General features: G+C 47.6%; 1 protein-coding gene across 1 annotated transcript in view; it reads left to right on the plus strand.

Annotated features, from left to right (window-relative positions):
- Window positions 1-35: 35 nt before the first annotated feature.
- The window catches only part of HS1BP3 (HCLS1 binding protein 3), a 226,902-nt gene continuing 200,331 nt past the window's right edge, over window positions 36-26,606 (plus strand). The window contains exons 1-2 of the mRNA XM_073625334.1: window positions 36-190; window positions 16,810-16,975. Of these exons, the coding sequence (XP_073481435.1) occupies window positions 165-190; window positions 16,810-16,975 (192 nt within the window). The 5' untranslated portion in view covers window positions 36-164. The remainder of the gene's footprint in view (window positions 191-16,809; window positions 16,976-26,606) is intronic.

Below are 26,606 nucleotides of genomic sequence, written 5' to 3' on the forward strand. Positions count from 1 at the left end.
TTAATGTTTTCTATGAGCGATCCTTTGCTGCATAGCAACCCGGGCCTGGGCTCAGCAGACATTTCTAGAGCTCGGCTCCCCCGCACCGGCTGTGAATGACTGAGGGGTGTGTGTAGAGCTCCGTCCATTGGGTCCCGTGACCAGCTGCCGCCTCCTCCTCTGCTATGGCGGCCCCGGTGCTCACATCCAGGTCAGTGCTCGTCCATGTCTCCTGAGGGGCCCTGAGCGGGCTGAGAGGTGCCCTGTGTGTGTGTGTGTACTCTCCTCAGAGCCGCTCCCCTCCCCCTCCACATATTATATGACTTGTCTGGAAGTTTGTATGAAGAGGACCTGTCACTTCCCTGTATACCCGGGACTAGCCCTCCTACTGTCCAGTGCTGGGGCCTTATGGGAGGACTGCTATATATCATATCATATCATATCATTTCTGGGACTCAGTTTGCATTTGCTGTTTTCTGACTGCAGTTTAGTTGCTGAGCTCTGCAGCCTGGGAGGCTGACCAGTCCAGAGGTGTCACTACCCAGGATACACTCTGAGGGGCGCTACCCAGGATACGCTCTAAGGGCCGATACCCAGGATACGCTCTGAGGGGCACTACCTGGGATACGCTCTAAGGGCCGATACCCGGGATACGCTCTGAGGGGCGCTACCCGGGATACGCTCTGAGGGCCGCTACCTGGGATGCGCCCGAGTTGCCGCTACCTGGGATGCGCCCGAGTTGCCGCTACCTGGGATGCGCCCGAGTTGCCGCTACCTGGAATACGCCCCAAGGTGCCGCTACCTGAGGCATCACTACCCGGAATACTCCCTGAGGTGTCGCTACCTGGGATACGCCCCGAGTTGCCGCTACCTGAGATACGCCCCCGAGTTGCCGCTACTTGGGATACGCCCCCGAGTTGCTGCTACCTGAGATACGCCCCCGAGTTGCCGCTACTTGGGATACACCCCGAGGTGCCGCTACCTGAGGCATCACTACCCGGAATACTCCCTGAGGTGCCGCTACCTGGGATACGCCCGAGGTGCTGCTACCTGAGGCATCACTACCCGGAATACGCCCTGAGGTGCCGCTACCTGGTATACGCCCCGAGATGTCGCTACCCGGAATACTCCCTGAGGTGCCGCTACCTGGGATACGCCCCGAGGTGCTGCTACCTGAGGCATCACTACCCGGAATACGCCCTGAGGTGCCGCTACCTGGTATACGCCCCGAGATGTCGCTACCCGGAATACTCCCTGAGGTGCCGCTACCTGGTATACGCCCCGAGGTGCCGCTACCTGAGGCATCACTACCCGGAATACTCCCTGAGGTGCCGCTACCTGGGATACGCCCGAGGTGCTGCTACCTGAGGCATCACTACCCGGAATACGCCCTGAGGTGCCGCTACCTGGTATACGCCCCGAGATGTCGCTACCCGGAATACTCCCTGAGGTGCCGCTACCTGGGATACGCCCCGAGGTGCCGCTACCTGAGGCATCACTACCCGGAATACTCCCCGAGGTGCCGCTACCTGGGATACGCCCCGAGGTGCCGTTACCTGGGATACGCCCCAAAGTGCCACTACCTGGGATACGCCCCGAGGTGTCGCTACCCGGAACACTCCCTGAGGTGCCGCTACCTGGTATACGCCCCGAGATGTCGCTACCCGGAATACTCCCTGAGGTGCCGCTACCTGGTATACGCCCCGAGGTGCCGCTACCTGAGGCATCACTACCCGGAATACTCCCTGAGGTGCCGCTACCTGGGATACGCCCGAGGTGCTGCTACCTGAGGCATCACTACCCGGAATACGCCCTGAGGTGCCGCTACCTGGTATACGCCCCGAGATGTCGCTACCCGGAATACTCCCTGAGGTGCCGCTACCTGGGATACGCCCCGAGGTGCCGCTACCTGAGGCATCACTACCCGGAATACTCCCCGAGGTGCCGCTACCTGGGATACGCCCCGAGGTGCCGTTACCTGGGATACGCCCCAAAGTGCCACTACCTGGGATACGCCCCGAGGTGTCGCTACCCGGAACACTCCCTGAGGTGTCGCTACCCGGAATACTCCCTGAGGTGTCGCTATCTGGGATACGCCCCGAGGGGACGCGCCCTGGGATACGCCCCGAGGTGCCGCTACCTGAGGCATCACTACCCGGAATACGCCCTGAGGTGCCGCTACCTGGTATACGCCCCGAGGTGCCACTACCTGGGATACGCCCCGAGATGTCGCTACCCCGAAAAACTCCCTGAGGTGCCGCTACCTGGGATACGCCCCGAGGTGCCGCTACCTGGGATACGCCCCGAGGTGCCGCTACCTGGGATACGCCCCGAGGTGCCGCTACCTGGGATACGCCCCGAGGTGCCGCTACCTGGGATACGCCCCAAAGTGCCACTACCTGGGATACGCCCCGAGGTGTCGCTACCCGGAATACTCCCTGAGGTGTCGCTATCTGGGATACGCCCCGAGGGGACGCTACCTGGGATACGCCCCGAGGTGCCGCTACCTGAGGCATCACTACCCGGAATACGCCCTGAGGTGCCGCTACCTGGTATACGCCCCGAGGTGCCGCTACCTGGGATACGCCCCGAGATGTCGATACCCCGAAAAACTCCCTGAGGTGCCGCTACCTGGGATACGCCCCGAGGTGCCGCTACCTGGGATACGCCCCGAGGTGCCGCTACCTGGGATACGCCCCGAGGTGCCGCTACCTGGGATACGCCCCAAAGTGCCACTACCTGGGATACGCCCCGAGGTGTCGCTACCCGGAATACTCCCTGAGGTGTCGCTACCCGGAATACTCCCTGAGGTGTCACTACCCGGAATACTCCCTGAGGTGTCGCTACCCGGAATACTCCCTGAGGTGTCGCTATCTTGGGTACTCCCCGAGGGGACGCTACCTGGGATACGCCCTGAGGTGCCGCTACCTGAGGCATCACTACCCGGAATACTCCCTGAGGTGCCGCTACCTGGGATATGCCCCGAGGTGCCGCTACCTGGGATACGCCCCAAGGTGCCGCTACCTGGGATACGCACTGAGGTGCCGCTACCTGAGGTGTCGCTACCTGGAATACTCCCTGAGGTGTCGCTATCTGGGATACGCCCCAGGGGATGCTACCTGGGATACTCCCCGAGGTGCCGCTACCTGAGGCATCACTACCTGGAATACTCCCTGAGGTGCCGCTACCTGGGATAAGCCCTGAGGTCCCACTACCTGAGGTGTCGCTACCCGGAATACTCCCTGAGGTGTCGCTACCCGGAATACTCCCTGAGGTGTCGCTATCTGGGATACGCCCTGAGGGGACGCTACCTGGGATACGCCCCGAGGTGCCGCTACCTGAGGCATCACTACTCAGAATACTCCCTGAGGTGTCGCTACCTGGGATACGCCCCGAGTTGCTGCTACCTGGGATACGCCCCGAGGTGCCGCTACCTGAGGCATCACTACTCGGAATACTCCCTGAGGTGCCGCTACCTGGGATATGCCCTGAGGTGCCGCTACCTGGTATATGCCCCGAGGTGCCGCTACCTGGGATACGCCCCGAGATGTCGCTACCCGGAATATGCCCTGAGGTGCCGCTACCTGGGATACGCCCCGAGATGTCGCTACCCGGAATACTCCCTGAGGTGCAGCTACCTGGGATACTCCCCGAGGTGCCGCTACCTGAGGCATCACTACCCGGAATACTCCCCGAGGTGCCGCTACCTGGGATACGCCCCGAGGTGCCGCTACCTGGGATACGCCCCAAAGTGCCACTACCTGGAATACGCCCTGAGGTGTCACTACCCGGAATACTCCCTGAGGTGTCGCTACCCGGAATACTCCCTGAGGTGTCGCTATCTGGGATACGCCCCGAGGGGACGCTACCTGGGATACGCCCCGAGGTGCCGCTACCTAAGGCATCACTACCTGGAATACTCCCCGAGGTGCCGCTACCTGGGATACGCCCCGAGGTGCCGCTACCTGGGATACGCCCCGAGGTGCCGCTACCTGGGATACTCCCTGAGGTGTCGCTACCCGGAATACTCCCTGAGGTGTCGCTACCCGGAATACTCCCTGAGGTGTCGCTATCTGGGATGCGCCCCGAGGGGACGCTACCTGGGATACGCCCTGAGGTGCTGCTACCTGAGGCATCACTACCTGGAATACTCCCTGAGGTGCCGCTACCTGGGATACGCCCTGAGGTCCCGCTACCTGAGGTGTCGCTACCCGGAATACTCCCTGAGGTGTCACTACCCGGAATACTCCCTGAGGTGTCGCTATCTGGGATACGCCCTGAGGGGTCGCTACCTGGGATACGCCCTGAGGTGCCGCTACCTGAGGCATCACTACGCGGAATACTCCCTGAGGTGCCGCTACCTGGGATACGCCCCGAGGTGCCGCTACCTGGGATACGCCCCAAGGTGCCGCTACCTGGGATACGCACTGAGGTGTCGCTACCTGGAATACTCCCTGAGGTGTCGCTATCTGGGATACGCCCCGAGGGGACGCTACCTGGGATACGCCCCGAGGTGCCGCTACCTGAGGCATCACTACCTGGAATACTCCCTGAGGTGCCGCTACCTGGGATACGCCCTGAGGTGCCGCTACCTGGGATACGCCCCGAGTTGCCGCTACCTGGGATACGCCCTGAGGTCCCGCTACCTGAGGTGTCACTACCCGGAATACTCCCTGAGGTGTTGCTATCTGGGATATGCACCGAGGGGACACTACGCAGGATACGTCCAAAGGTCCTGCTACCTGAGGCATCGCTACCCAGGATACACCCCGAGGGCCACTTCCCAGGATTCACTCCGAGGTGCCGCTATCCGGGATACTCCCTGAGGTGCTGCTACCTGGAATACACCCTGAGGGCCACTTCCCAGGATATGCCCCGAGGGGCGCTTTCAGGGATAGGCTTAGAGGGCCGCTTCACACCACAATGCCGTGGCAGAAAGAAGCGCCCCTTTCTGCACAGCGCTCAAATCACAATGCACTGCAGGCCAGTCAAGTTCCTCCACCCCAAACTCGCTCATCCATGTCTTTATGGATCTTGCTTTGTGCACTGGTCCAAATCATTTGGTGGATGGGGGATTATGGTGTGGGGTTGTTTTTCAGGGGTTGGGCTTGGCCCCTTAGTTCCAGTGAGAAGACGGGGGGGGGGGGGGGGCGAAGGAGGTGCCTGACATGGTGTAGATATCTGCGGATACTGCGGCTATCTATGCCCGGAAGTGGGAGCAAATACCTGGAATAGACAGGTATTTGCTCCCCCCTAAATGGTGCCAAATGTGACACCGGAGGGGGGGGGATTCCGAAAAGTGGAAGTTCCATTTTTGGGTGGAACTCCGCTTTAATACATAGAATGCATTAAAGTAAAAAACATTCTACCTTTAGAAAACCACTTTGACTGTATTTGTCGGATTCAAACCAAATAAGTCTTTTGGTTGTTAAAAGATTGTCCAGAAGACTAACTTCATTTATTGTTCTGGGCCACATAAGGGGAAGAGTAGGAACCTTACTAAATGCTTCTACATTCTACAACTGGTGTGCTTTATTACTGCCTTTCTCAACCTTTTAACCCCAAAGGAATAATAATTTTCAGATCTCAGGGAAACCTGCGAGAACCTCATTGGGGCTGGTTTAGAAAATGCCCTTTATATTGGTGACAAGTGAGAGAATGTGCCCTCTGGCATTGGCCTTGGAATTGTGCAGGCACCATCAGATGGGAGGTCAATCATCACAGTGCAATGAACCCCTAACAATTCCTGAAGGAACTCTTATGCCACGTACACACGAGTGTACTTTTCAGCATCGAAGATCCGACGGTCATTCCAGCGGAGTTACGGCGGACATTCGAACAACCGGACTTGCCCACACATGAACGGACTAAAGTCCGTTGGTTTGAACGTGATGACGTACGAAGGGACTAGAATAAGGCAGTTCATAGCCAGTAGCCAATAGCTGCCCTTGCGTCCTTTTTTTTGTCCATCGGACTAGCATACAGATGAACTGATTTTTCGACCGGACTCGAGTCCGCCGGAAAGATTTGAAACATGCTCCAAATCTAAAGTCTGATTTTCGACAGAAAAAGTCCACTGAAGGTCCGATGAAGCCCAAACACGGTCAGATTGTTCCGTCGGACCAGTCCGGTCGAAAAGTCCGGTCGTGTGTACACGGCTTTAGAGTTCCACGAGAACCTGGCTGAGAACGGTTGTTTTACTAGTACGGATAACACAATCTGTTCTCTTCTAACCCTTCCCTGGTGTTTTACCAACATGGAATTGTATTTGCTACAAAGTATTTACTGCCATTGTTAAAAAATGCCTGGAGGCTTTCATTGCCGTGTTTATTATTATTATTATTAATATACAGTATTTATATAGCGCCAACAGTTTACGTAGCGCTTTACAACTTGAGGGTAAACAGTACAAATACAATACAATTTGATACAGTAGGAATCAGAGGGCCCTGCTCCTTAGAGCTTACAATCTAAGAGGGAAGGTCAAGAGATACAAAAGGTAATAACTATGGGTGATGTGCTGATTGAGAAGATAAATGTACAGTTGTTAGGTGGGGGCCAGATAGGCTTCTCTGAAGAGATGAGTTTTCAGGGATCGTCTGAAGGTGGATAAAGTAGGAGAAAATCGGACGGATTGGGGTAGAGCATTCCAGAGGATGGGGGAGGCTCTGGAGAAGTCCTGAAGGCGAGCATGGGATGAGGTGACAAGGGAGTTTGAGAGCAGGAGGTCTTGGGAGGAGCGAAGAGAACGATTAGGTTGGTGTTTTGTGACTAGGTTAGAGATGTAGCTGGGGGCCAGGTTGTGGATGGCTTTGTAAGTTATAGTTAGTATCTTGAATTTAATTCGGTGACTGAGTGGCAGCCAATGGAGAGATTGGCAGAGGGGTGTGGCAGACGCTGAGCGGTTTGTGTGGTGGATGAGCCTGGCAGCAGCGTTCATGATGGACTGAAGTGGGAATAGCCTATTTAGAGGTAAACCAATGAGGAGGGAGTTGCAGTAATCGAGGCGGGAGATGACCAGGGAGTGGATTAGAAGCTTTGTGGTGTCATTGGTTAGGAAGGGGCGTATCTTGGAGATGTTGCGAAGACTGAGGCGGCAAGCTTTGGATAGTGATAGAATGTGGGGTCGAAAGGTTAGTTCAGAGTCCAGGATTACACCTAGGACCTTGGCGTGGGGAGATGGGTTGATAGTTGAGCCGTTGATCTTGACAGGGAAATCAGGGGAAGTGGCACCTGAGGGAGGAAATATCATGAGCTCAGTTTTGGATAGGTTGAGTTTGAGAAAGTGATGTGACATCCAGGCTGATATGTCTGCTAGTAAGTTGGTAATGCGTGAGGAGACAGATGGAGAGAGCTGGGGGGTGGAGAGATAGATTTGGGTGTCATCAGCGTAGAGATGATATTTAATGCCGTGGGAGGCAATCAACTGACCCAAGGAGGTGGTGTAGATTGAGAAAAGGAGAGGTCCAAGAACAGAACCTTGGGGGACCCCAACGGAAAAAGGAAGAGGAGAGGAGGAAGTAGAGTTGTAAGTGACACTGAAGGAGCGGTGGGATAGGTAGGATGAGAACCAGCGAAGAGTACAGTCACGGAGACCGAAGGAGTGGAGTTTTTTGAGGAGGAGGGGGTGGTCCACTGTGTCAAAGGCAGCAGAGAGATCCAGGAGAAGTAGTACAGAATAGTGTCCATTGGCTTTAGCCATTAATAGATCATTTGAGAGTTTAAGGAGAGCAGTTTCCGTGGAGTGTTGAGGGCGAAAACCGGACTGAAGGGGATCAAGAAGTTTATTCATGGTCAGATGGTCGCTTAGTCGGTTGTAGACAAGTCTTTCAAGAAGTTTGGAGGAGAAGGAGAGTAAGGAGATGGGACGTAAGTTGTTGAGATTGGTGGGATCCAGTGAGGGCTTTTTTAGTATGGGGGTGACTAGTGCATGTTTTAGAGAGTTTGGGAAGATGCCACAAGAGAGGGAGAGGTTGAAAATGTGAGTTAGAGAGCGCAGAATCGAGTCAGAGGGTGAGCGTAGCATTTGCGAGGGAACAGGATCCAGGGGGCAAGTGGTTAGATGAGTGCTAGATAAAAGTTTAGCAACCTCAGTAATAGTAGCAGGGTTGAATGAGGGAAGTAATGATTGTGTCTGTGGACATGGGGTGTTGCATGGGGGAGGTTTTTGCGCATTGGCGATCTCCTCATGAATTGTATCAATCTTAGTTTTGAAGTGATTGGCAATCTCCTGGGCAGTGAGTGAGTTGGTGGGTGGAGGCAGTGGAGAACAGAGTAGAGTGTTGAAGGTAGAGAAGAGTTGACGTGGACTGGATGAGAAGGTGTTAATGAGTGTGATAAAGTAGGTCTGTTTGGCAGTGTGAAGGCAGGAGTAGTATTTTAGGAGGGCAGATTTATATTGTGTGAAGTCTTCCCGGGTCTTAGTCTTATGCCACAGGCGCTCAAGAGCGCGGCTACGTTTTCTGAGACTTCTGGTGTCATCCGTTTGCCAGGGTTGTAGCAGTCGGGGCCTAATTCTGCGTGTAGTGAGGGGGGCAAGTTTGTCTAGGGAGGAAGACAGTGAGCTGTTGTAGATGAAAGTAGCTAGGTTGGGGCAGGACAGAGGTGAGATTTTGTCATAGAGGTGATCAGTAGCAGAGTAGAGAAGAGAAGGGTTGAGGTGGCGAAGGTTTCTACGTGTAACTGTTAGGCGGTTGGAGGGAGAGGAGGTGGAAGACAGGGAGAGATCAAAACTAACAAGGTGGTGATCAGAGAGTGGGAGTGGATTGTTGGAAAGGTTGCACGGAGTGCACAGATAGGAGAAGGCAAGGTCAAGAGTGTTCCCGTTGGAGTGGGTAGGAGCCTGTATCCATTGCTTCAGGTCAAGCGATGAGGTTAGACTGAGAAGTTTAGAAGTAATAGTAGTGTTAGTGTTGACAGGGATGTTGAAGTCCCTAAGAATAATTGTGGGGATTTCAGAAGAGAGAAAGTAGGGTAGCCAGGCAGAGAAGCCATCAAGAAAGGCTGATACTGGTCCAGGGGGCCGGTAGATGACAGCAATTCTTAGAGAAATGGGAGAGAAAAGACGAATGCAATGTGCCTCAAAAGAGGAGAGTGTCAGAGAGGGAGGTGGGTGAAGAACCTGATAGGTGCTGCATGGGGCTAGAAGGATTCCCACTCCACCTCCCTTCCGTCCACTTGGTCTAGGGGAGTGAGTCCAGAGAAGGCCCCCATGGGAGAGGGAAGCAGGAGAAATAGTATCCGATTCATGAAGCCAGGTTTCAGTAATGGCAAGTAGGTTAAAGGAATTTGTGATAAAGAGGTCGTGAAGGGCGGTGAGTTTGTTGCAGACAGAACGTGCATTCCACAGGGCACAGGAAAAGGGGGGGCTGGTTTTGGAAAGAGGAATAGAGACCAAGTTCTGTGGGTTATGGCTCCTGCCAGAGGGTGTAGGGGGATGGGAGCAATGGGCAAAGACAGATGATGGTGGCCCAGGGTTTGGGGATATGTCACCAGAGATTAGGAGAAGCAGGAGGGTGAGGGAGGTAATGTGGGACTGTGATTTATGTGAAGGGGCATGTCTCAGAGTACTGGAGGTGTTATCAGTGTATGGATGTAGAATGAGCGAGAGTTGGTAGGAGCAGTAGTAGGGAGAAGACAGAAGGCAGGGTGATATGTATAAGCAGGCGGGTGGAGAGGGGGGGTGAAGGTAAGAGAGTTTGAGGAGAGAGGACAGGAGTGTCAGAAGCAGTGGTAGAGAGTGCATGTTACAGAGTGGAAGGAGAGCTTATTAGAGAGACAGGGTCACCTACAGTCTGTTCGGTGCTTTCCAGTGCAGTTTGCTATATTTGTTTGCTTCGTGCAATCGCTGAAGTGCAGAGATTGAAGTGCATATCACTTGTAGAAAGAATCACTTAGAGAAAGAAGCCTTAACGATAGAAGCCCCTGCAATGTGCACCCCGAGTTTTGTGGAAACTAGAAATGATAGAAGATTGCCAATGTCAAAGGCCTTCGTTAATAAAAGTAGAACATAACCTATTCCAGCAACCTTTTTTTTTTTTTTTTTTTTTTTTTTTTAAATTTGTTCTCCCCTATGAAAATGGGAACATTTTCACTTTTATTTTCATAGTGTAGACTCCTTCTTGTGCTGCCAGGCAGCACTTCCTGCTTTCTGGCCCAGGCCGTGCCCGCTGCCTCCTGGGGTTTATACATTTTTTAAATTTCAGCTACTTATATAGCGCGAATGTGAGTTGCCACGTCACACCTATCCCAAGAGGCAGTGTGTTACCCAGGGCTCCAAGATTCAGCAGACTTTTGCTGCTGCCCTTGGTATGTCTGCACACATGTGAGGGATTTTACAGTGACTGTACATATACGCCACAGGGCTCGGCCATATCCCAAATACTTGGCAGACGTCTGAATCACACCTGTATGTGCTGGATATAAGAGGATGGCAGTGGGGGAGGGGATTGATGCGATAATGGAGATTCTCTTTAATCCATCAAGGAAAAATGTTATATGACACAAAAATCAAATCAAATTCCTTGTCCTGGTTATTCAGTTCCAAACAGTAATATTATTTGTTGTTGTACCTAGACACAAAAACTAATGGGCACTTTGGCTCCACATGGCAGAAGAGCCAGACAATGGACATGTTCCAAAAGGCATTGGAAAGAGGTGTTGTTTCCCTCTATAGTTATAAATCCCTCTATAGTGATTATAAAGCCTAAGCATTTTTTTTTTAACCGCTTAACCTTAAACACTTCCCGACCAACCGCCGCAGTTATACTGTGGCAGGTTGGCTCCTCTGAGCGAGCCGTTGTAGCTATACATCCGCTCGTGGGGTGGGGATAGCAGGCGCGCACAGCGGGGGTGCCGATGCTCGTGGCCGGCGGTCGCGATGACCGCCGGCCATGAGTGATCATGAGCAAGAGTCACTGTTCTGTTCTGACAGGAGTGACAGATCGTGTGTTCCTGTTAGCTAGGAACCACGATCCGTCACTTCCTCTAGTCAGTCCCCTCCCCCTTCAGTTATAATCACCTCCCAGGCAACACAATTAACCCCTAGATTGCCCCCTAGTGTTAACCCCTTCACTGCCAGTGACATTTTTACAATAATCAATGAATTTTTATAGCACTGATCGCTGTATTAATGCCAGTGGTCCCAAAAATGTGTCAAAATTGTCTGATGTGTCCGCCATAATGGCGCAGTCACAATAAAAATCTCAGATCACCGCCATTACTAGTAAAAAAGAAAAAATAATAATAAAAATGCTATAAATCTATCCCCTATTTTGTAGACGCTATAACTTTTGCGCAAACCAATCAATATACGCTTATTGCGATTTTTTTTTTTTTTACCAAAAATATGTAGAAGAATACATATTGGCCTAAACTGAGAAAAAAAATTAGCTTTTTTTTTAAAAAAATGGGGATATTTATTATAGCAAAAAGTACAAAATAATGCATTTTTTCAAAATTGTCGCTCTTGCGCAAAAAAATAAAAACCGCAGAGGCGATCAAATACCACCAAAAGAAAGCTCCATTTGTGGGGAAAAAAAAGGATGTCAATTTTGTTTGGGTACAACGTCGCACGACCGTGCAATTGTCAGCTAAAGCGACGCAGTGCCGATTCGCAAAAAGTGCTCTGGTCAGGAAGGGGGTAAATTCTTCCGGGGCTGAAGTGGTTAATTTGGTTCTAAAGGCAGAAGGTTTTTTTATCTTAATGCATTCTATGCATTAAGATAAAAAACCCTCTGTGTACAGCAGCCTCCCTAATACTTACCTAAGCCCCGTCTCCATCCAGCAATGTTCCACGAGAGCATCGGCTGTCTGGGACTCTCCCTCCTGATTGGCTGAGACACAGCAGCTGCTGCCATTGGCTCCCGCTGCTGTCAAAGTCAGTGAGCCAATGAGAGAAAGGGGGTGGGGCCAAGCTGTGTCTCCGTGTCTGAATGAACACACAGGGCAGCGGCTCGGCTCAGGTTCCCCCATAGCAAGCTGCTCACTATGGGGGCACTTGACTTTAATATCACTTTAACCGATTTTTTAAAATTTTTTATTGGATATGTTATATAGCAGAAAGTAAAAAATATTGTTTTTTTTTTTTTTTCAAAATTCGCAAAAAATTACTTGGTCATTAAGTGGCTGAAACCTTCCGGGGTTGAAGTGGTTAATGCATGCAAATGTTTAGGTAGTGTTATCCCCCCTCACATTTCCCCTTATGCTGTGTACACACGAGTGGAATGTCCGACAGAAAAAGTCAGACAGAAGCTTTTCATTGTATATGCCAATCGTGTATAGGCCTCATCGGACTTTTTTTTTCGAAAATTCTGACGGACCTAGAAATGGAACATGTTCTAAATATTTCCGACGGAACCTATTGGGAAAAGCGCTCTTCTGTATGCTGTTCCGACGGACCAAAAACGACGCATGTGCTGAAGCAAGTACGAGACGCAAGCTATTGGCTACTGGCTATTGCACTCCCTTTTTCTAGTCCCGTCGTACGTGTTGTACGTCACCGCATTCTGGACGGTCGGACTTTGGTGTGACCATGTGTAGGCAAGACCGTTTGAACGGAATTCCGTCGGAGTTCCTTCGGAGAAACTTTCGGAGTTTATTCCGACGGCAAAGCCGGTCGTGTGTACAGGGCATAATGCTTAACAGCGCTGTGCCTGTCTGTAGTGGCTCTCTCCTCTCACTTCACGCTCTCACAGGCTTTGCTAAAGCAGCGGGAGCCATTGGCTCGCTGCTGTCATTCAAAGCCAGTGATGCGGGGGTGGGGCCGATCCCCATTGTCTGTGTCTATAGACACAGGCAACAGGACTCAGGAGTGAGTTCGCACGAGTGCCCCCATAGGAAGCTCCTTCCTATGGGGGCACTTGCCAGAAAGGAGGAGCCAGAAGCCCTGGTGATTGACCCAAGAAGAGGAGGTTGAATGCGCTGTCAATCCAGAGCGCTGTGCCGCAGCCGTGACTCCTCTGCACATGCGTAGGAGTGACATCATCGCGGCTCCCCCATTTCCTTAGCAACCAGCTATTCACTAGTTATTAAGGACGTTGGCGTTAAAATAGCACACGTTTTCACTAGTAAAATACCACATTACTTAAAGAAATAGCACATGTGGTATTTTAGTAGTGTTTTTTTATCGTACATCACAGGACACAGAGCAACCATAATAATGACCATATGGGTTATATGTCACCTATAGTTGAATGCACACTGGCAGATAGTCAAACAGGAAGTCCCCCCTATATAACCCCTCCTACACAGGAAGTCCTGCAGCAGGAGTGGTAAGTCTGCATTTTTTTCAGTTTCTCTTTAAAAAAAAAAAAAAAGAGATCTGACTGTCTGGTATTCTCTCAGTAGCTCCTAGGGGCAGTTTGCTGTTTAAAACTTGCTCTGCATACTTATTAGGAGTATGGGCTGCTGTTTCTCCTCTAGCTACTAGAGGTATGGAATAATGGCAGGGGGAACTCTGCAGGTGAATCTAATAGATTCCAAGTTCTACAAGTTGGGACAGGTTGTGTTCGGGACAAGAGTCCCAATGGCAATAGGGATAGATGCACTGGTAACACCCTAGGGACCAGTTCTTCCTTATTTGATGCTTTCCCTCTGTTTTGACTTCTGCCACATCTTTTGAAAAGAATCCAGAAGGGGTAACACTGATAATAGTGTTAGCCGAATTAGCCCAGGAGGGCTTGATACACTTGATATACTGACATAGCAAGTCTTGCGGGTGTCGCTTCTTGGACACTCCCAGTCCAGCGGGACCTAATGGTCTTGAGTCCTGTACCTCAGCACTGTTGAGCTCTGGAAGCCAGGTTCTGGGAACTTCAATTACAGGACTTGGAAATATTTTTTTGCCTGGGGTGAAGCCAAGAAGTGGCACCCGCAGAAATATGTGAGTGGGAGATTTTCTTTTTCTTTCTCCAATCCGTACATGAAAGGAAATTGGCCTTAAGTACCTTTTTAATGGTCAGAGTTTGTCCCTATCCATTTTTTTCCAGAAGCCATTGTTTCTCAATCCTTGATTCATACGTCATACAGCGTGTAACGTAGACAGTCCCGCCTTTTGTCCTTGGGACTTGATCTTGACTGTCCTTGCAGAGGCCACTTTTTGATTGGGAGATTCTGTTAGTCCTTTATCTCGGAAAGTGGCTTATTTGGTGGCTATCACTTCACTAGGTGGAGTGTCAGAGTTGGTGGCTCTTTCTTGCAAGGAGCCGTTTTTGGTCTGGCATCATGATAAGGTGATGTTGCTTCCTCATCCATTTTTCTGAGTGGTGTCTAGTTTTCACTTGAATCAAGACAATGTCTTGCCTTATTTTCTGATCCTCAGTTGGCAGGAGTAAGATCACTGCATACTCTGGAGGTATTTCAGGCAGTCAGAATTACTTGAATTGTCAGCGCAGGTCAGGAATCCTGGCTTGTGCTGCCGGTAGAGCCCGGTTAACTTGGAGGCATCCAAGTTAACTATTATAATTGGATTCGCCAGTTAATTATTCAAACCTATGGCTTGAAAGGGCAAGGTTCCCCACCCTTCTTTTTGGTAAAAGCGCTCGCTACCAGGTGTATGGGGACATCTTGGGCCATCCGCCATCAGGTGTCAGTGGCTCAGGATTTTAAGGCCATTACATGGTCTTTTGTTCATACTTTCACAGAATTTTACCAGATGGATATCAAAGCCACAGAGGATACTGCTTTGACACAGTATGTTTTGGGTGGCAGAAGTCCTTCTCAGGTGGCAGTTTCTGTGATTGCGTCTCCCCCCTCAAGTGCATTGCTTTAGGACATCCCATATAGTCATTATTATGAGAGGGGATATGATTTCAATATACAAATACCATACTGGTGACCCCAAAATAGGGATAAAACTTTTTCGCAGAAGGGAGTTTAACAAGACTCGTGGCCACTCATTACAATTAGAAGCAAAGAGGTTTAACCTTAAACTACGTAGAAGGTTCTTTACTGTAAGAGCAGCAAGGATGTAGAATTCCCTTCCACAGGCGGTGGTCTCAGCGAGGGGCATTGATAGTTTCAAGAAACTATTAGATAAGCACCTGAACGACCGCAACATACAGGGATATACAATGTAATACTGACATATAATCACACACATGGGTTGGACTTGATGGACTTGTGTCTTTTTTCAACCTCACCTACTATGTAACTATGCTTGCACTGTGTCCCGTGATGTACGTAAAATCATTTTCTTTGATTAAATCAGAGGACACAGAGGTCCCTCCCATCTTTTTTGGGATATTCATTGCTTTGCTACATAACTGAGGTACTTCCTGTGTAGGAGGGGTTATTTAGTGAAGGACCTCCTGTTTGACTATCTGCCAGTGTCCATTCAACTATAGATGGCGTATAACCCATATAGTCATTATTACGGTTGCTCTGTGTCCTGTGATGTACTCAAAGAAAATGATTTTACAGGTAGGTATGACGAAAAAATCCTATTTTTAGTAGATTGCAAAAACTTTTTGATAAACAATTTTTTAATTGAGTCCATCTCCCACAAATGCACGTAATATCAATAGAACAGAAAATGATTTCAAATTTATATGCAATATTTTATTTCCTATCAAAAAGTAGAAATAAAAACCTGCATAAGAAAATGAGGATCAATAGCCTCTAATTATTAAAACAAATACCAGCCAATGAAAGTCTGTGGATTATGGTGGATCATGCGGCTGTAGTTTCAGTAATTTACACAGGCGCTTTTTTGGGGAGGGTGTTTTCCTGCATTTGACCTGATGAATACTGCTCTATAGATGTTGGATGTTTATCCTTCATTATCTGTTTGGGGCAACTGTGTATTTTGGTTTTATTATCTATCATATGGTGTATGCACCAAGACCTTGTCTGCCATTATATGGGGCTTTATCCAACCAAGTTCATCTGATGCCAGATATTCTGGGGTACTGAGGAAGCAGTGCTTTTTACCACTAAGATTAATAGTAGCCCCTGGTGGTCTGTGTATGGATAATGCTATGTATATATTTTAATAGTAGGAGGTTGGTGACCCTCCTTTGTATGTACAGTATGTTTTTATTTCTATTTTTAGATACTTGAGGTGTTTGTAACCATATTAGTGCACTTGCAACAAAAAACAGTATCAGGGAGAGTACGCAATTGTTTTACTTTTAAAGGAGTTGTAAAGGCAAAAGTTTTTTTTTATCTTAATGCATTCAGTGCATTAAGATAAAGAACCTTTTGTGTGTAGCATGCCCCCCAGCACCCCCTAATACTTACACTGAGCCCCTTCTCTAGCCAGCGATGTCCATGATTCCCTCGGCCGTCCGGGACTCCTCCTGATTGGCTGGGGCACAGTTGCAGCGCCATTGGCTCCCGCAGCAGCCAATCAGAGGAGAGAGGGGGCGGTGCCGGGTCGGGGCCCTGAATGGATACACGAAGCTCTGACTCAGCTCGGGTGCCCCCATAGCACTCTGCTGGTCTATGGGGGCACTCGTCAGGAGGGAGGAGCCAGGAGCAGCAAACAGGGACCCGAGAAAAGGAGGATCTGGGCTTCTCTGTGCAAAACCACCTGCACAGAGGAGGTAAGTATAACATGTTTGTCATTTTCTTTTTTTGAAAAGCGAGACTTTACGATCACTTTAAGATACCAAATAAAATATTGCATATACATTTTAAATAATTTTCCAGTGTATTGATACTACATATGGTTGTGAGATCTGAAATTTAAAGTTCCATATTATGACTTAATATTGAGAAGTATATACCGGCTCTCACAATGTCTCTGGGTTCCACTATTTACTAGTTCTTTGTTTGATAAGCAATGGTAACCCCATATCCTTACAGTGGTGTCATATTGACTTTTCCCAGGCAGATCCAGAATGCGTACACAGGCCTTGACATGTGGGTTCCAGAATACCAGGAGATTCGTGGCAAGATGATGACCGGACATGTCGAGTATCAGGTTATTGTAGTCACTACACTACCTGCTTTCAAATCGGGTAGACACAGTCCCGAGGATGTCGTACAATTTATTGTGAGTATGGCTTGATGATCTACATAGCTAAGTCATAGAACAGTATGTGTCAGATCTGGCTCTGGGCCTGTTCGATTCCCTCCATGGAGTGCAGTTATATTTACCCTTTAATGACCTAAGACCTGTAAAATGGATTTCTAATCTGGTTTGGAAGTTCCCTTTTTGTGGTTAAGTTGGTGGCAGCTGTATACACTGAGCTCAGGCTGCTTCTGTGCATTCCTGTGCATGTAGGCTCATTCATGTCAGTTGGGAAGCAGCGACTGAATGGGCAGAGCCGCTGCACAAAATTTGACAGCCGTGTGGACGCAGGTCAACCTGTATGTGCCCATACAGCTGTCAAATTGGGAGCAGCGGCTGTGCATGTGCAGTCGCTGCTTCCCAACTGACATGAATGAGGCTGCCTGCACAGAGATAGACAGAACACCTGTGCATCCCAACATATCCCTCGCTTAGGCGTACGCTTAAGTACGCCCATGTGAATGTAGCCATTGTATCTACAGTAACATTTGTTATTTTAAAATTATCCTATGTCAAAAATGGAAAATGTATGTGTGTTTCACTTTTTCACACATATGCCTGTGATATACTGTACATAGAAAAAATAATAAAAGATACATAAAATAAAAGTAAACTTCAGTAAAAGAAAGTCTTGTTGGTGCTTTAAAGAGTTTATGTATCAACTAGGTAACAAGTGTGTAAGTTTTGAAAAAACTGTAGCTGAATCAATGAGTGTAATGTAAAAATTGATCTAGTCTGTAGGTGGTAAACAACCTCTAGTAATGAACTGGTTGATGGTTGAAGCTGATATTGGGGGAACTGGTTTTTGTACTCTCTGATTGGGACTCCCTGACAGCCCAGGCACAGAAACAGTGGCGTGTAGATTTGTGTTGAAGCTTCCAGTTTCACACCTACAGATGTGATTGCCAGTTGGCACATGAATTCATGCGGTACACGAGTAGCAGCGCCAAAAGTCAGTTTATGTGTTTAGTCTGCCTACTCGCCCAGCACAAAGTGAACTGATCATTTTAATGCCTTTTTTTGTTCTTCTATGTGGAGAATCTCAGAAATGTGCTGCCTCTGGAAGTTTAGTTATCACTAACAGACCTAGCAGAACAGAGTCCATTGTACTTTGTTATAAGTTGTCCATCAAGGACACCCAGGCTGCTTGGCTCTATGATCAGGTTATTTTAATATGTGACTAGTTTTAGCCATATATTGAGATCACTTTTACCATAGAACCCCCCCCCCCCTCCCCCCTTCTTAAAGCTCAACTTTGTTTCTCATTCACAGACATCCCAACCTGCAAAAACTAATTTCAGAGAGGTGGAGCTTTGCGCCCACAAACGCACAGCCCCCCCCCCCACGGCAAAATATTTTTTTAATCACTTTCTCAATATTTTTTCGCAGTGCATCTGGGGAAGGGTGTGGGGGGTGGGTGGCAGTGGACGGTTTCAGTAGCTTTTTTTAATTATTATTGATTTTTTTACAATTTCATTTTTTTTTTCCACAATGCTTTTTGGGGGGAGGGGGTTGGGGCAGTGGACAGTGTTGGTAGGGCAGGGGAGAGTGATGTCAGTAGTTTATTTTATTTTTTTACACTTTTTCATTTTTTAGAATTTTTTTACAATATTTTTTGGGGGCTTTGGTGAGATGTCAGGGGTCTAAACAGACCCCTGACATTTCCCCTTTGAGACAGACAAAGGGACTGAGGACACAGGTTCCCCAGTCCCTTTCTCAGCACTAAAGATGAATGAACAGGAGACAGAGGCTCCTGTCCATTCATAAACTGAGCAGAGTAAAAACAGTTTACTCTGCTCAGCAATCACAGGACACAGGAGTGATCCCGCCAGTTCCCCCCACAGCGGGAGAGGAGGGGAGCCTGCTGCAGGGGATGAGGGGGGGCGGAAGAGAACAGGGGGGGTGGAGAAGAACACGGCGGGGGCCGGGGAGGAGTACACAGAGCAGCTGGGGATGATCGGTGTGGCTGGAGGGACAGCTGTGACCACCGATCTCCCTGTATAGCTTTTTAGCTGTCGGCCACTGGAGGGAGAGAAGGAGAAGCGGCTGTCTGCTAAAAATCTATACAAAGGAGATCGTGATCACAGCTGATCCCCCACCGCACCGATCATTCCCGGGAGGTCGGGAGGTGCTTGCGGGTGTGCGGGAGCCGCAGCAGAAATGCGGGAGTCTCTCGCACCTTCCGGGAGACTTGAGATGTTTGCATTCATTGAGGGACAAAAGTTTCAGAGACAGTTGGGTTATAATGCTGGGAGGAGCTGACGTGCTGACGTCTCGCGTGTGCCGTTCGAGGGACGGGTGTTTGTACGAGCCGGCCGGCTAACTTGCTTTTAACTACTCCAATTTTGTAAGTGGCTTTCTTATTACTCAATAAATATGTTTGTCAGTATAACGCTATGGTACCCCTCTTTTATTTTGGGATACATCTGAATATCACCCACATCTACCCATACTTGGTATCTGTGATCAACGAGTTTTGCGGTCCCTGCCTGGTACGCAGATCAGCTTGAGGGTTCTTCCTGGTATCCATTTGTTTGGCTCCTGACCGGATAAAGGCCCTGGCCGGGTATAGGTCGCAAGCTCTCACAGCTTGCCCTCTGGTAAGCGGATTTGGAAATTGACAAAAAAAAACAAAAAAAAAACAGTGATCAGGTCTGGTGCTGAGCCGCTGCATTCTGAACACAGGAGAGGTCAGCCGCTCTGTACAGGCACCATTCAGAGAATGCTTTGCATTTCCTGAACTGGTGCAAAGTGTTCTCTGATTTGATGAAGTGGAGAGCGTAACGAGACCACCTCGCCTCTCCACCTTGTCCAATCAGAGAATGCTTTACATTCATTCAGAAAATGCAATGTATCCTCTGAATGCCACTCGTACTGAGCGGTCGACTTCCTAGTTAAGAATGCAGCAGACCAGCCACTCCGCACGGGACTCAGAAACAAGTGGGGACCACTGGAGTAGTGGTGTCTGCTTCAGTGACTTCCAGCTTCCAGGGACATCAGCCAGGTATAGTAGACACATTGGCTGGACCAACGTAACCAAGTAAAAAATATCCATACCTGGAATGTATCTTTAACCATTTGTTTTGGCCATGTTTTCATTGTCTGGTTGTAGTTTGTGCTGTGTCTACCTTGCCGCCAATGCTTTCATTCTAAAGTCTGACTTACTCTTTGTCATTCTTGGTGTTCCCCATAAAGGGGAACTAGCATCTCACTCCACCATTTCTCTGTAGTTTGAACAAGTTATCATTCAAGCTTTTGGTCTTATGTATGGATGAGCCAAACACCCCCCGGTTCAGTTCGCACCAGAACTTAGGAACAGACAAAAAATTTGTGCGAACACCGTTAAAGTCTATGGGACACGAGCGCGAAAAATCAAAAGTGCTTATTTTAAAGGCTTATATGCAAGTTATTGCCATAAAAAGTGTTTGGGGACCCGGGTCCTGCCCCAGGAGACATGTATCAATGCAAAAAAAAGTTTTTATAAGGGCTGTTTTTTCAGGAGCAGTGATTTTAAGAATGCTTAAAGTGAAACAATAAAAATGAAATATTCCTTTAAATATTGTGCCTGGGGGGGTCCCCTTAGTCTGCCTGTAAAATAGCGCATTTTTCCCATGTTTAGAAAAGTGCCGCAGCAAAATGACATTCCTAAAGGAAAAAATGTCATTTTAAATTGCTCACGGCTGTAATTACATATAGTTACATAGTAGGTGAGGTTGAAAAAAGACACAAGTCCATCAAGTCCAACCTATGTGTGTGATTATGTGTCAGTATTACATTATATATCCCTGTATATTGCGGTCATTCAGGTGATTATCTAATAGTTTCTTGAAGCTATCAATGCTCCCCGCTGAGACCACCGCCTGTGGAAGGGAATTCCACATCCTTGCCGCTCTTACAGTAAAGATCCCGGCAATATACATAAAAAATAATTTAAAAAACAGCGTGGGTCCCCCCCCAGTCCATACCAGGCCCTTCAAGTCTGGTATGGATATTAAGGTGAACCCCACGCCAGATTTTTTTTTTTTTAATGGCATGGGAACCCCCCCCCCCCCCAAAAAAAAAATCTATACCAGACCCATAGGGGAAACCCATGCTGTTTTTTTTCTTAATTCTGTCATAGGGGTCCCCTTAACCACTTCAATACACTATATTATGTATTGTACACTGCACTATATACCCTGAACTGCAGTATATATACTATACGGACTGCACTATATACTCTGCTTAATTGGGCCTTAGGTGTTGGTGTTGTAACCCCTCACAGTTACTCTTGTTGGGTGCAGGAACGGTCCCTGCTGTTAAATATTATTTCAGAGGCTACTTGCCCTCTTTTAGTGGCCTGTGAGCGTCTGCCCCTCCTTGGAGGCATTGCGGACGTGAGGGATATTTTTTTTTTAACACCGCACTGCACTGTATTATATACTGTGTACACAACGCCTGAAGTGTATTTGAAACTGTCCACACTGTGTTATATACTGTGTATACCGCCTGCATTGTATTAAACTGTACACCGCCAAATTGCACTGTTGTGTGTGTGTATATATATATATATATATATATATATATATATATATATATATATATATATATATATATATATATATATATATATATATATATATATATATATATATATATATATATAATTATACTGCCTGTACTGACTGAATGTAGAGTTTACACTGTATATATAGGCTACGCTGAATGTCTTGAGTGTCTTGCAGTGCATTATGGGGCGATCAAATTTGCCGCGAACGCTCCATAAAATTCGCTGTTCGGGGAACACCCGATGTTCGAGTCAAACTTACGTTCGACCCGAACTCGAAGCTCATCCCTAGTCTTATGGATCATGTTCCACCATCTCTAGGTGGTTCCGGCACACCATCATTCAAGCATGTGGTTTCAAGAGTCGGTTTCCCCCCTTTTCTGTCAAGGCACAGATATACTAGATCTGTTTGTGCTTCTTGGGCTTTTTGGCATCAAACAACTGTTTCCCAGATTTGCAAGGCTGCCACCTGGTCTTCTGTTCAAGCATTCTCTAAGTTCTACTAAGTGGATGTTAAAGTGGAGACCCACCCTAAAAAAAAAAAAAAAATTGCATAAAAAAGTTCCTTAAAAAAATGGAGGAAAAAAAAATAAAAAACATTTTTTTTGACTCACCTGAAATGGCTGTTGCTAGGCAGTCTTCCTAATCTGCCTCTTCCTGCGCCACAGTGATCTTCAGTCTTCTCCTCCCCGCGTTGTCTTCTGGGGAATGGGGCGCGGTGTGTTATGGGAACTGTGTGTGTCCCACAACACTTCGCGTCCCATTCACAAAGTGCTGCACGACTTGCGCATGCGCAGTAGGAAACGGGCAGTGAAGCCGTAAGGGTCCACTGCCTGTTTCCCTTAGTTAGGATGGCGGTGCCGGGACCCGAGAGCCGAGGGACGGGTCGGCCTCGGGCGGCCGACATCGCGGCCACCCAGGGCAGGTAAGTGTTCTTATTTAAAGTCAGCAGCTACAGTGTTTGTAGTTGCTGACTTTTAAATGTTTTTTTTTCCCGGCTGGAACCCCGCTTTAAGGCTTCATCCAATGTCAGCTTCGGACATAAGGTCCCTCAGGTGGCTCTTTGAGCTGCAAGCAGACCCCAGTTTCATTGTTTTGTTATGTGGGCCTGTTAGTATTTGTTACAGTAGCCTATCCTTCAACCTTGAACGTCCCAATTGACTTGAATCCTGTGTCCGTTAGAGAAAGAAAATTGGATTTTTATGCTTACTGTGAAATCCATTTATTGGAGTTTGAGGGACATGTCCCACCCCTTTGTGTCTATGATCTTATGCTTAGTATTTCTTACATACAAAACTAAGGCATGCTGAGAGTGAAACGGGCACTATTTGTAGAAAGGTCGTGACTTTATTGAAGTAAAATACAATTTTAAACAGTTTGTTCACATATAGGCCTGAATGTATTAAAAGCATGCTTAAAGGGTAACTCCACTTTTGTGGGGAAAAAATATAGCAAATAAAGAAAAAATAATATAGCGATACAAGTCATATTGTATTTGAATGTTATTAAAAATGACCTTTTCTTTTCAATCTGCAGCCGCTGTAATTTTCTATAAATGCAATGCAATATGGCTACCTGGAGGTGTTCTGTACACAGAATGTGTAATGACCACACCCCAGAAACATCATTTCCTGCTTGTGTGATTGGCTCACCAATTTTCCAAGAAGTCTGCCTAAGATACAAGTCAGATTTTAGGCATCTCCTGCAACAAAAATGTCATTTTTGGTCAGATATTTCCAATAAGAGCATGTCTAAACGGATGCAGGCCCAGCAGCTTTCCTCATTAGTGCTCAGCTGACTGATAATTATGAAACCACTCCCATTTAGTACAGAGACAAAGACAAGCACACATGAATTTCTTCAGAATAACAAAAGGTAGGAATCTGCACCAAAGGTTGTTATAGTCCCTGAAATTTACATGGATCACCCAGAGGGGAATGTTTTTTTCTCAACAAAAGTGGTGTTACGCTTTAAGGGTAAAATTTATTGTTTGGCACAGCCAATTTGCAACCTCAATTTAGGACATTTGGAAGGTGATTGAGTACTATGTGTAGGAGCCATATAGCAAAAGTGGTGACTTTAGCACTTTTTTTTATGCAGCAGTTCCTATGATGTGTTTCAGGCATCTGTCTTTACAGAAAACCCATCTTAAACTTGGAAAGTTCATGGGATGAATAAATACATGAAGTTACATTCAAATATAAATTATTCCTGTTAAAGTTCTGTAAAAGCTCCTACTTCTGTTGCTTTCTTATTGGTATTGTGCTGTGACTGGCAGCCTTACTGATCAATAGGAAGATATGGGGGTTGGGAGAGGGTGGGGCTAAGTCTGAACAAAGCACTAAAAACATTTATACAATTTAAAGGCTGCGCTGCTAGTGCAAATACATGATCATATTAACTGAAAATACCATAATTATGAATGAACACAAGTGAATTGTTTCATAACAAAAAAAAAAAAAAAAAAAAAAAATGCACATAAATCGCATGCAAAAAAAAAAGAATCGCATGCAAAAAAAATGAGTGGAACATTCAGTAAACAAAAACGATTAAGTAGAGTCCATTTAGTCATAGATTGAAATTAACTGTAGGTCTTGTGGGTGTAGAAAATGGTTGGATAGAGGGAGAAAGACACCCTTCCTTCAAGTGATATAAAGATTATCTCCGTAGGGAGCGTGATGTTAAAATAGAGAGAAGATCCTCCACCTCAAGTAAGGTAAGCCCCTTACCAGATCCAAAGATCTCCTGTCACAGAGATCATGCACACATGTGGCTGTGTCCCCCAGCCACTGGGTCTCTGTCAGTGCGCAGATCGGAAGCCACCTCTCCAGGAAATCAATCCAAACGTGATTTATCCGCTCACAGACCATGGATAAATAGGAAAGAAATGCTCCATAGCGTAATACAGTTAAAATCCACTTTAATTTATAAAAGAAAAGCACTTACAATTTGTGCAGTAAAGATCGCTTATAAAAACATGTAGCGCCGGCCGGCTTCAGCTGCTGCCCGTTTCTTCCGGGTTCAGCGTGGTATGGTGGTGACGTCAGCACGCCGCTCCTCCCTACGCCGTTTCGACAAATCTCAAATCTCTAAAAACATTTGTAGTGGGCTTCCATGAATCTTTGCTCAAATCATTGCTTGAGCCTTGACCTACATCATTGCCTATCCAAGCCTGCACGGTATCTCTCGTATCTGCAGGCAAACCCCCAGGACCCCTCCTATCCCCACCCTCTCTCCCTCTTTGCTCTTCCTTATTCCTGCGTACATTTAGAATTTGTATTGTATTGTGTTATGTTGTGTTTCCAAACACTCTTGCATTTATTGTTTCATATGTAAAACTCTTTGTAAACAACATGACTATAAGAATACTGCTGTAACAATAAGGCCCCGTTCACATTAGGCATTTTTTTTAATGGCAGCCAAAAATAGTGTGATTTTGCTGCAATTGTCAATTGTGGCAAAACACATGTTTAAAAATCATGCTAAGCTTGTCACCCAAAAAGGAGCACAAACACGCATAGGGCAGCCCATTGAAGTGAATAGGTTGCCCCATGTGCGACATGCGGAAACGTTCGTTCTTGTAACTCAATATCTGAACAGGCCTATATTTTATTTTCTAGAATAGTCAGCATTTCTTATGTCCAAAAATGCTTTTTTATTAGCTAAATTGAGTGCTGCCAGGAGCTGTTCATTTGGCTCCCAGCTGCATCGGAACTGGGTGTATTACCTATACCAATTCTGGTGTTGTGCTTCCGTCTCCTCCCTCTGCTTAGTCATTCATAAAACACAGCCATGTGATGATGCTGCAACTTTGTTTTATGAATGGCTGAGCAGGGGGAGGGAGTGAAGGCATAACTCCGGAATCGGTGTTTGTAATAGGCCCAGTTTCAATGTGGCTGGGAGCCCAAAGTGGAGCTCTTGCTGTACATTCAGGCAGCACTCTGTGGAGCTAATAGAACAATCATACTCAACTAGATGGCTGCAGCATCAATCTGAGCTGCAGCTGTTCCCCGCACCTCTACACTGAGAACTGAGCGATCTAAGACTGCTTACTGCTCAGTTCTTGGGTCTGCTCTGAGCACAGAGCGGTGACTGCCATTTACAGCTCTGTGCTGGGGCGGCTGACTCGGGCTCTCAGCAGCACGGTTAGGCATTTGGGTGGGTCCCAGCATTATTGTGGTGATCCCTTCAGAACCTGGACCGGCTCTGTGACGTCAGCCAACAGCAGACTGAAGTGGGCTGGATCTGGGTCACAGGAGTGCAAAAGTGTACTCCTGTGACCCACAGGAGAAGTATGGCCAAAAGAGCTTTGACTATACTTCTCCTTTAACTCCCACTCAGCTGGTAGTCTCAGTCCCATAGCAGCTACCACATTTAAAGACAGGGACTCCACAAAAGTGTTCGTGGACTTAGGTGTGATCTGACCTTCCTTCAGCACAAGATATCTCATAAACAGGGGCATCTGGCAAAGCCAAATATTTCTGTCAAGGAAGGAGCGGAAGGGGATGCCACTGGCAAGTGTCAGTAATGCTTATTCTGGGGGGAGGAGGGGAGAAAAACTGCATTGCACTGGTTCTTTCCTGGTGCTTACATGACCTGCACTGCGGTAGATACTTTTGGATGGAAGTTCAGGTGAGTTCAGCAGCCAATATTTCAAGACATTGTGGCAGGCAGCAACATTTGCAAATGTAGGCAAAGCCAGAAAGTCTCTGCAAAGTCAAAAATCGTTAAAAAGGAGAGAGGCAAAAAAACCCCCTCACATTTAATTGTTATGGAAACGATAAACTTACACCGCAGGCAATTCAAAACCTTTATGCTTTATTTGTGGGTGATAATTTCTTCTAACGGTGAAATATCCAACCATGGAGGTGTTGCAGATTGTTGGTGACACCACTCTGGCGTCTCACCCCTCTATTAATTGTTCATGAAAACATGCAAAGAGGAACATATGTAGAAGGGGCACGGGCTCAACTTTAGATTTGGGATATGCTGATTTGCCGTAGGGATTATAATAACAGAATCTAACACTTTAGTACACGTCCGTTATTGTCTTAAATGACAATGTGT

This window comes from Aquarana catesbeiana, linkage group LG04 (genome assembly GCF_042186555.1).
Source record: "Aquarana catesbeiana isolate 2022-GZ linkage group LG04, ASM4218655v1, whole genome shotgun sequence".
NCBI lineage: Eukaryota > Metazoa > Chordata > Amphibia > Anura > Ranidae > Aquarana > Aquarana catesbeiana.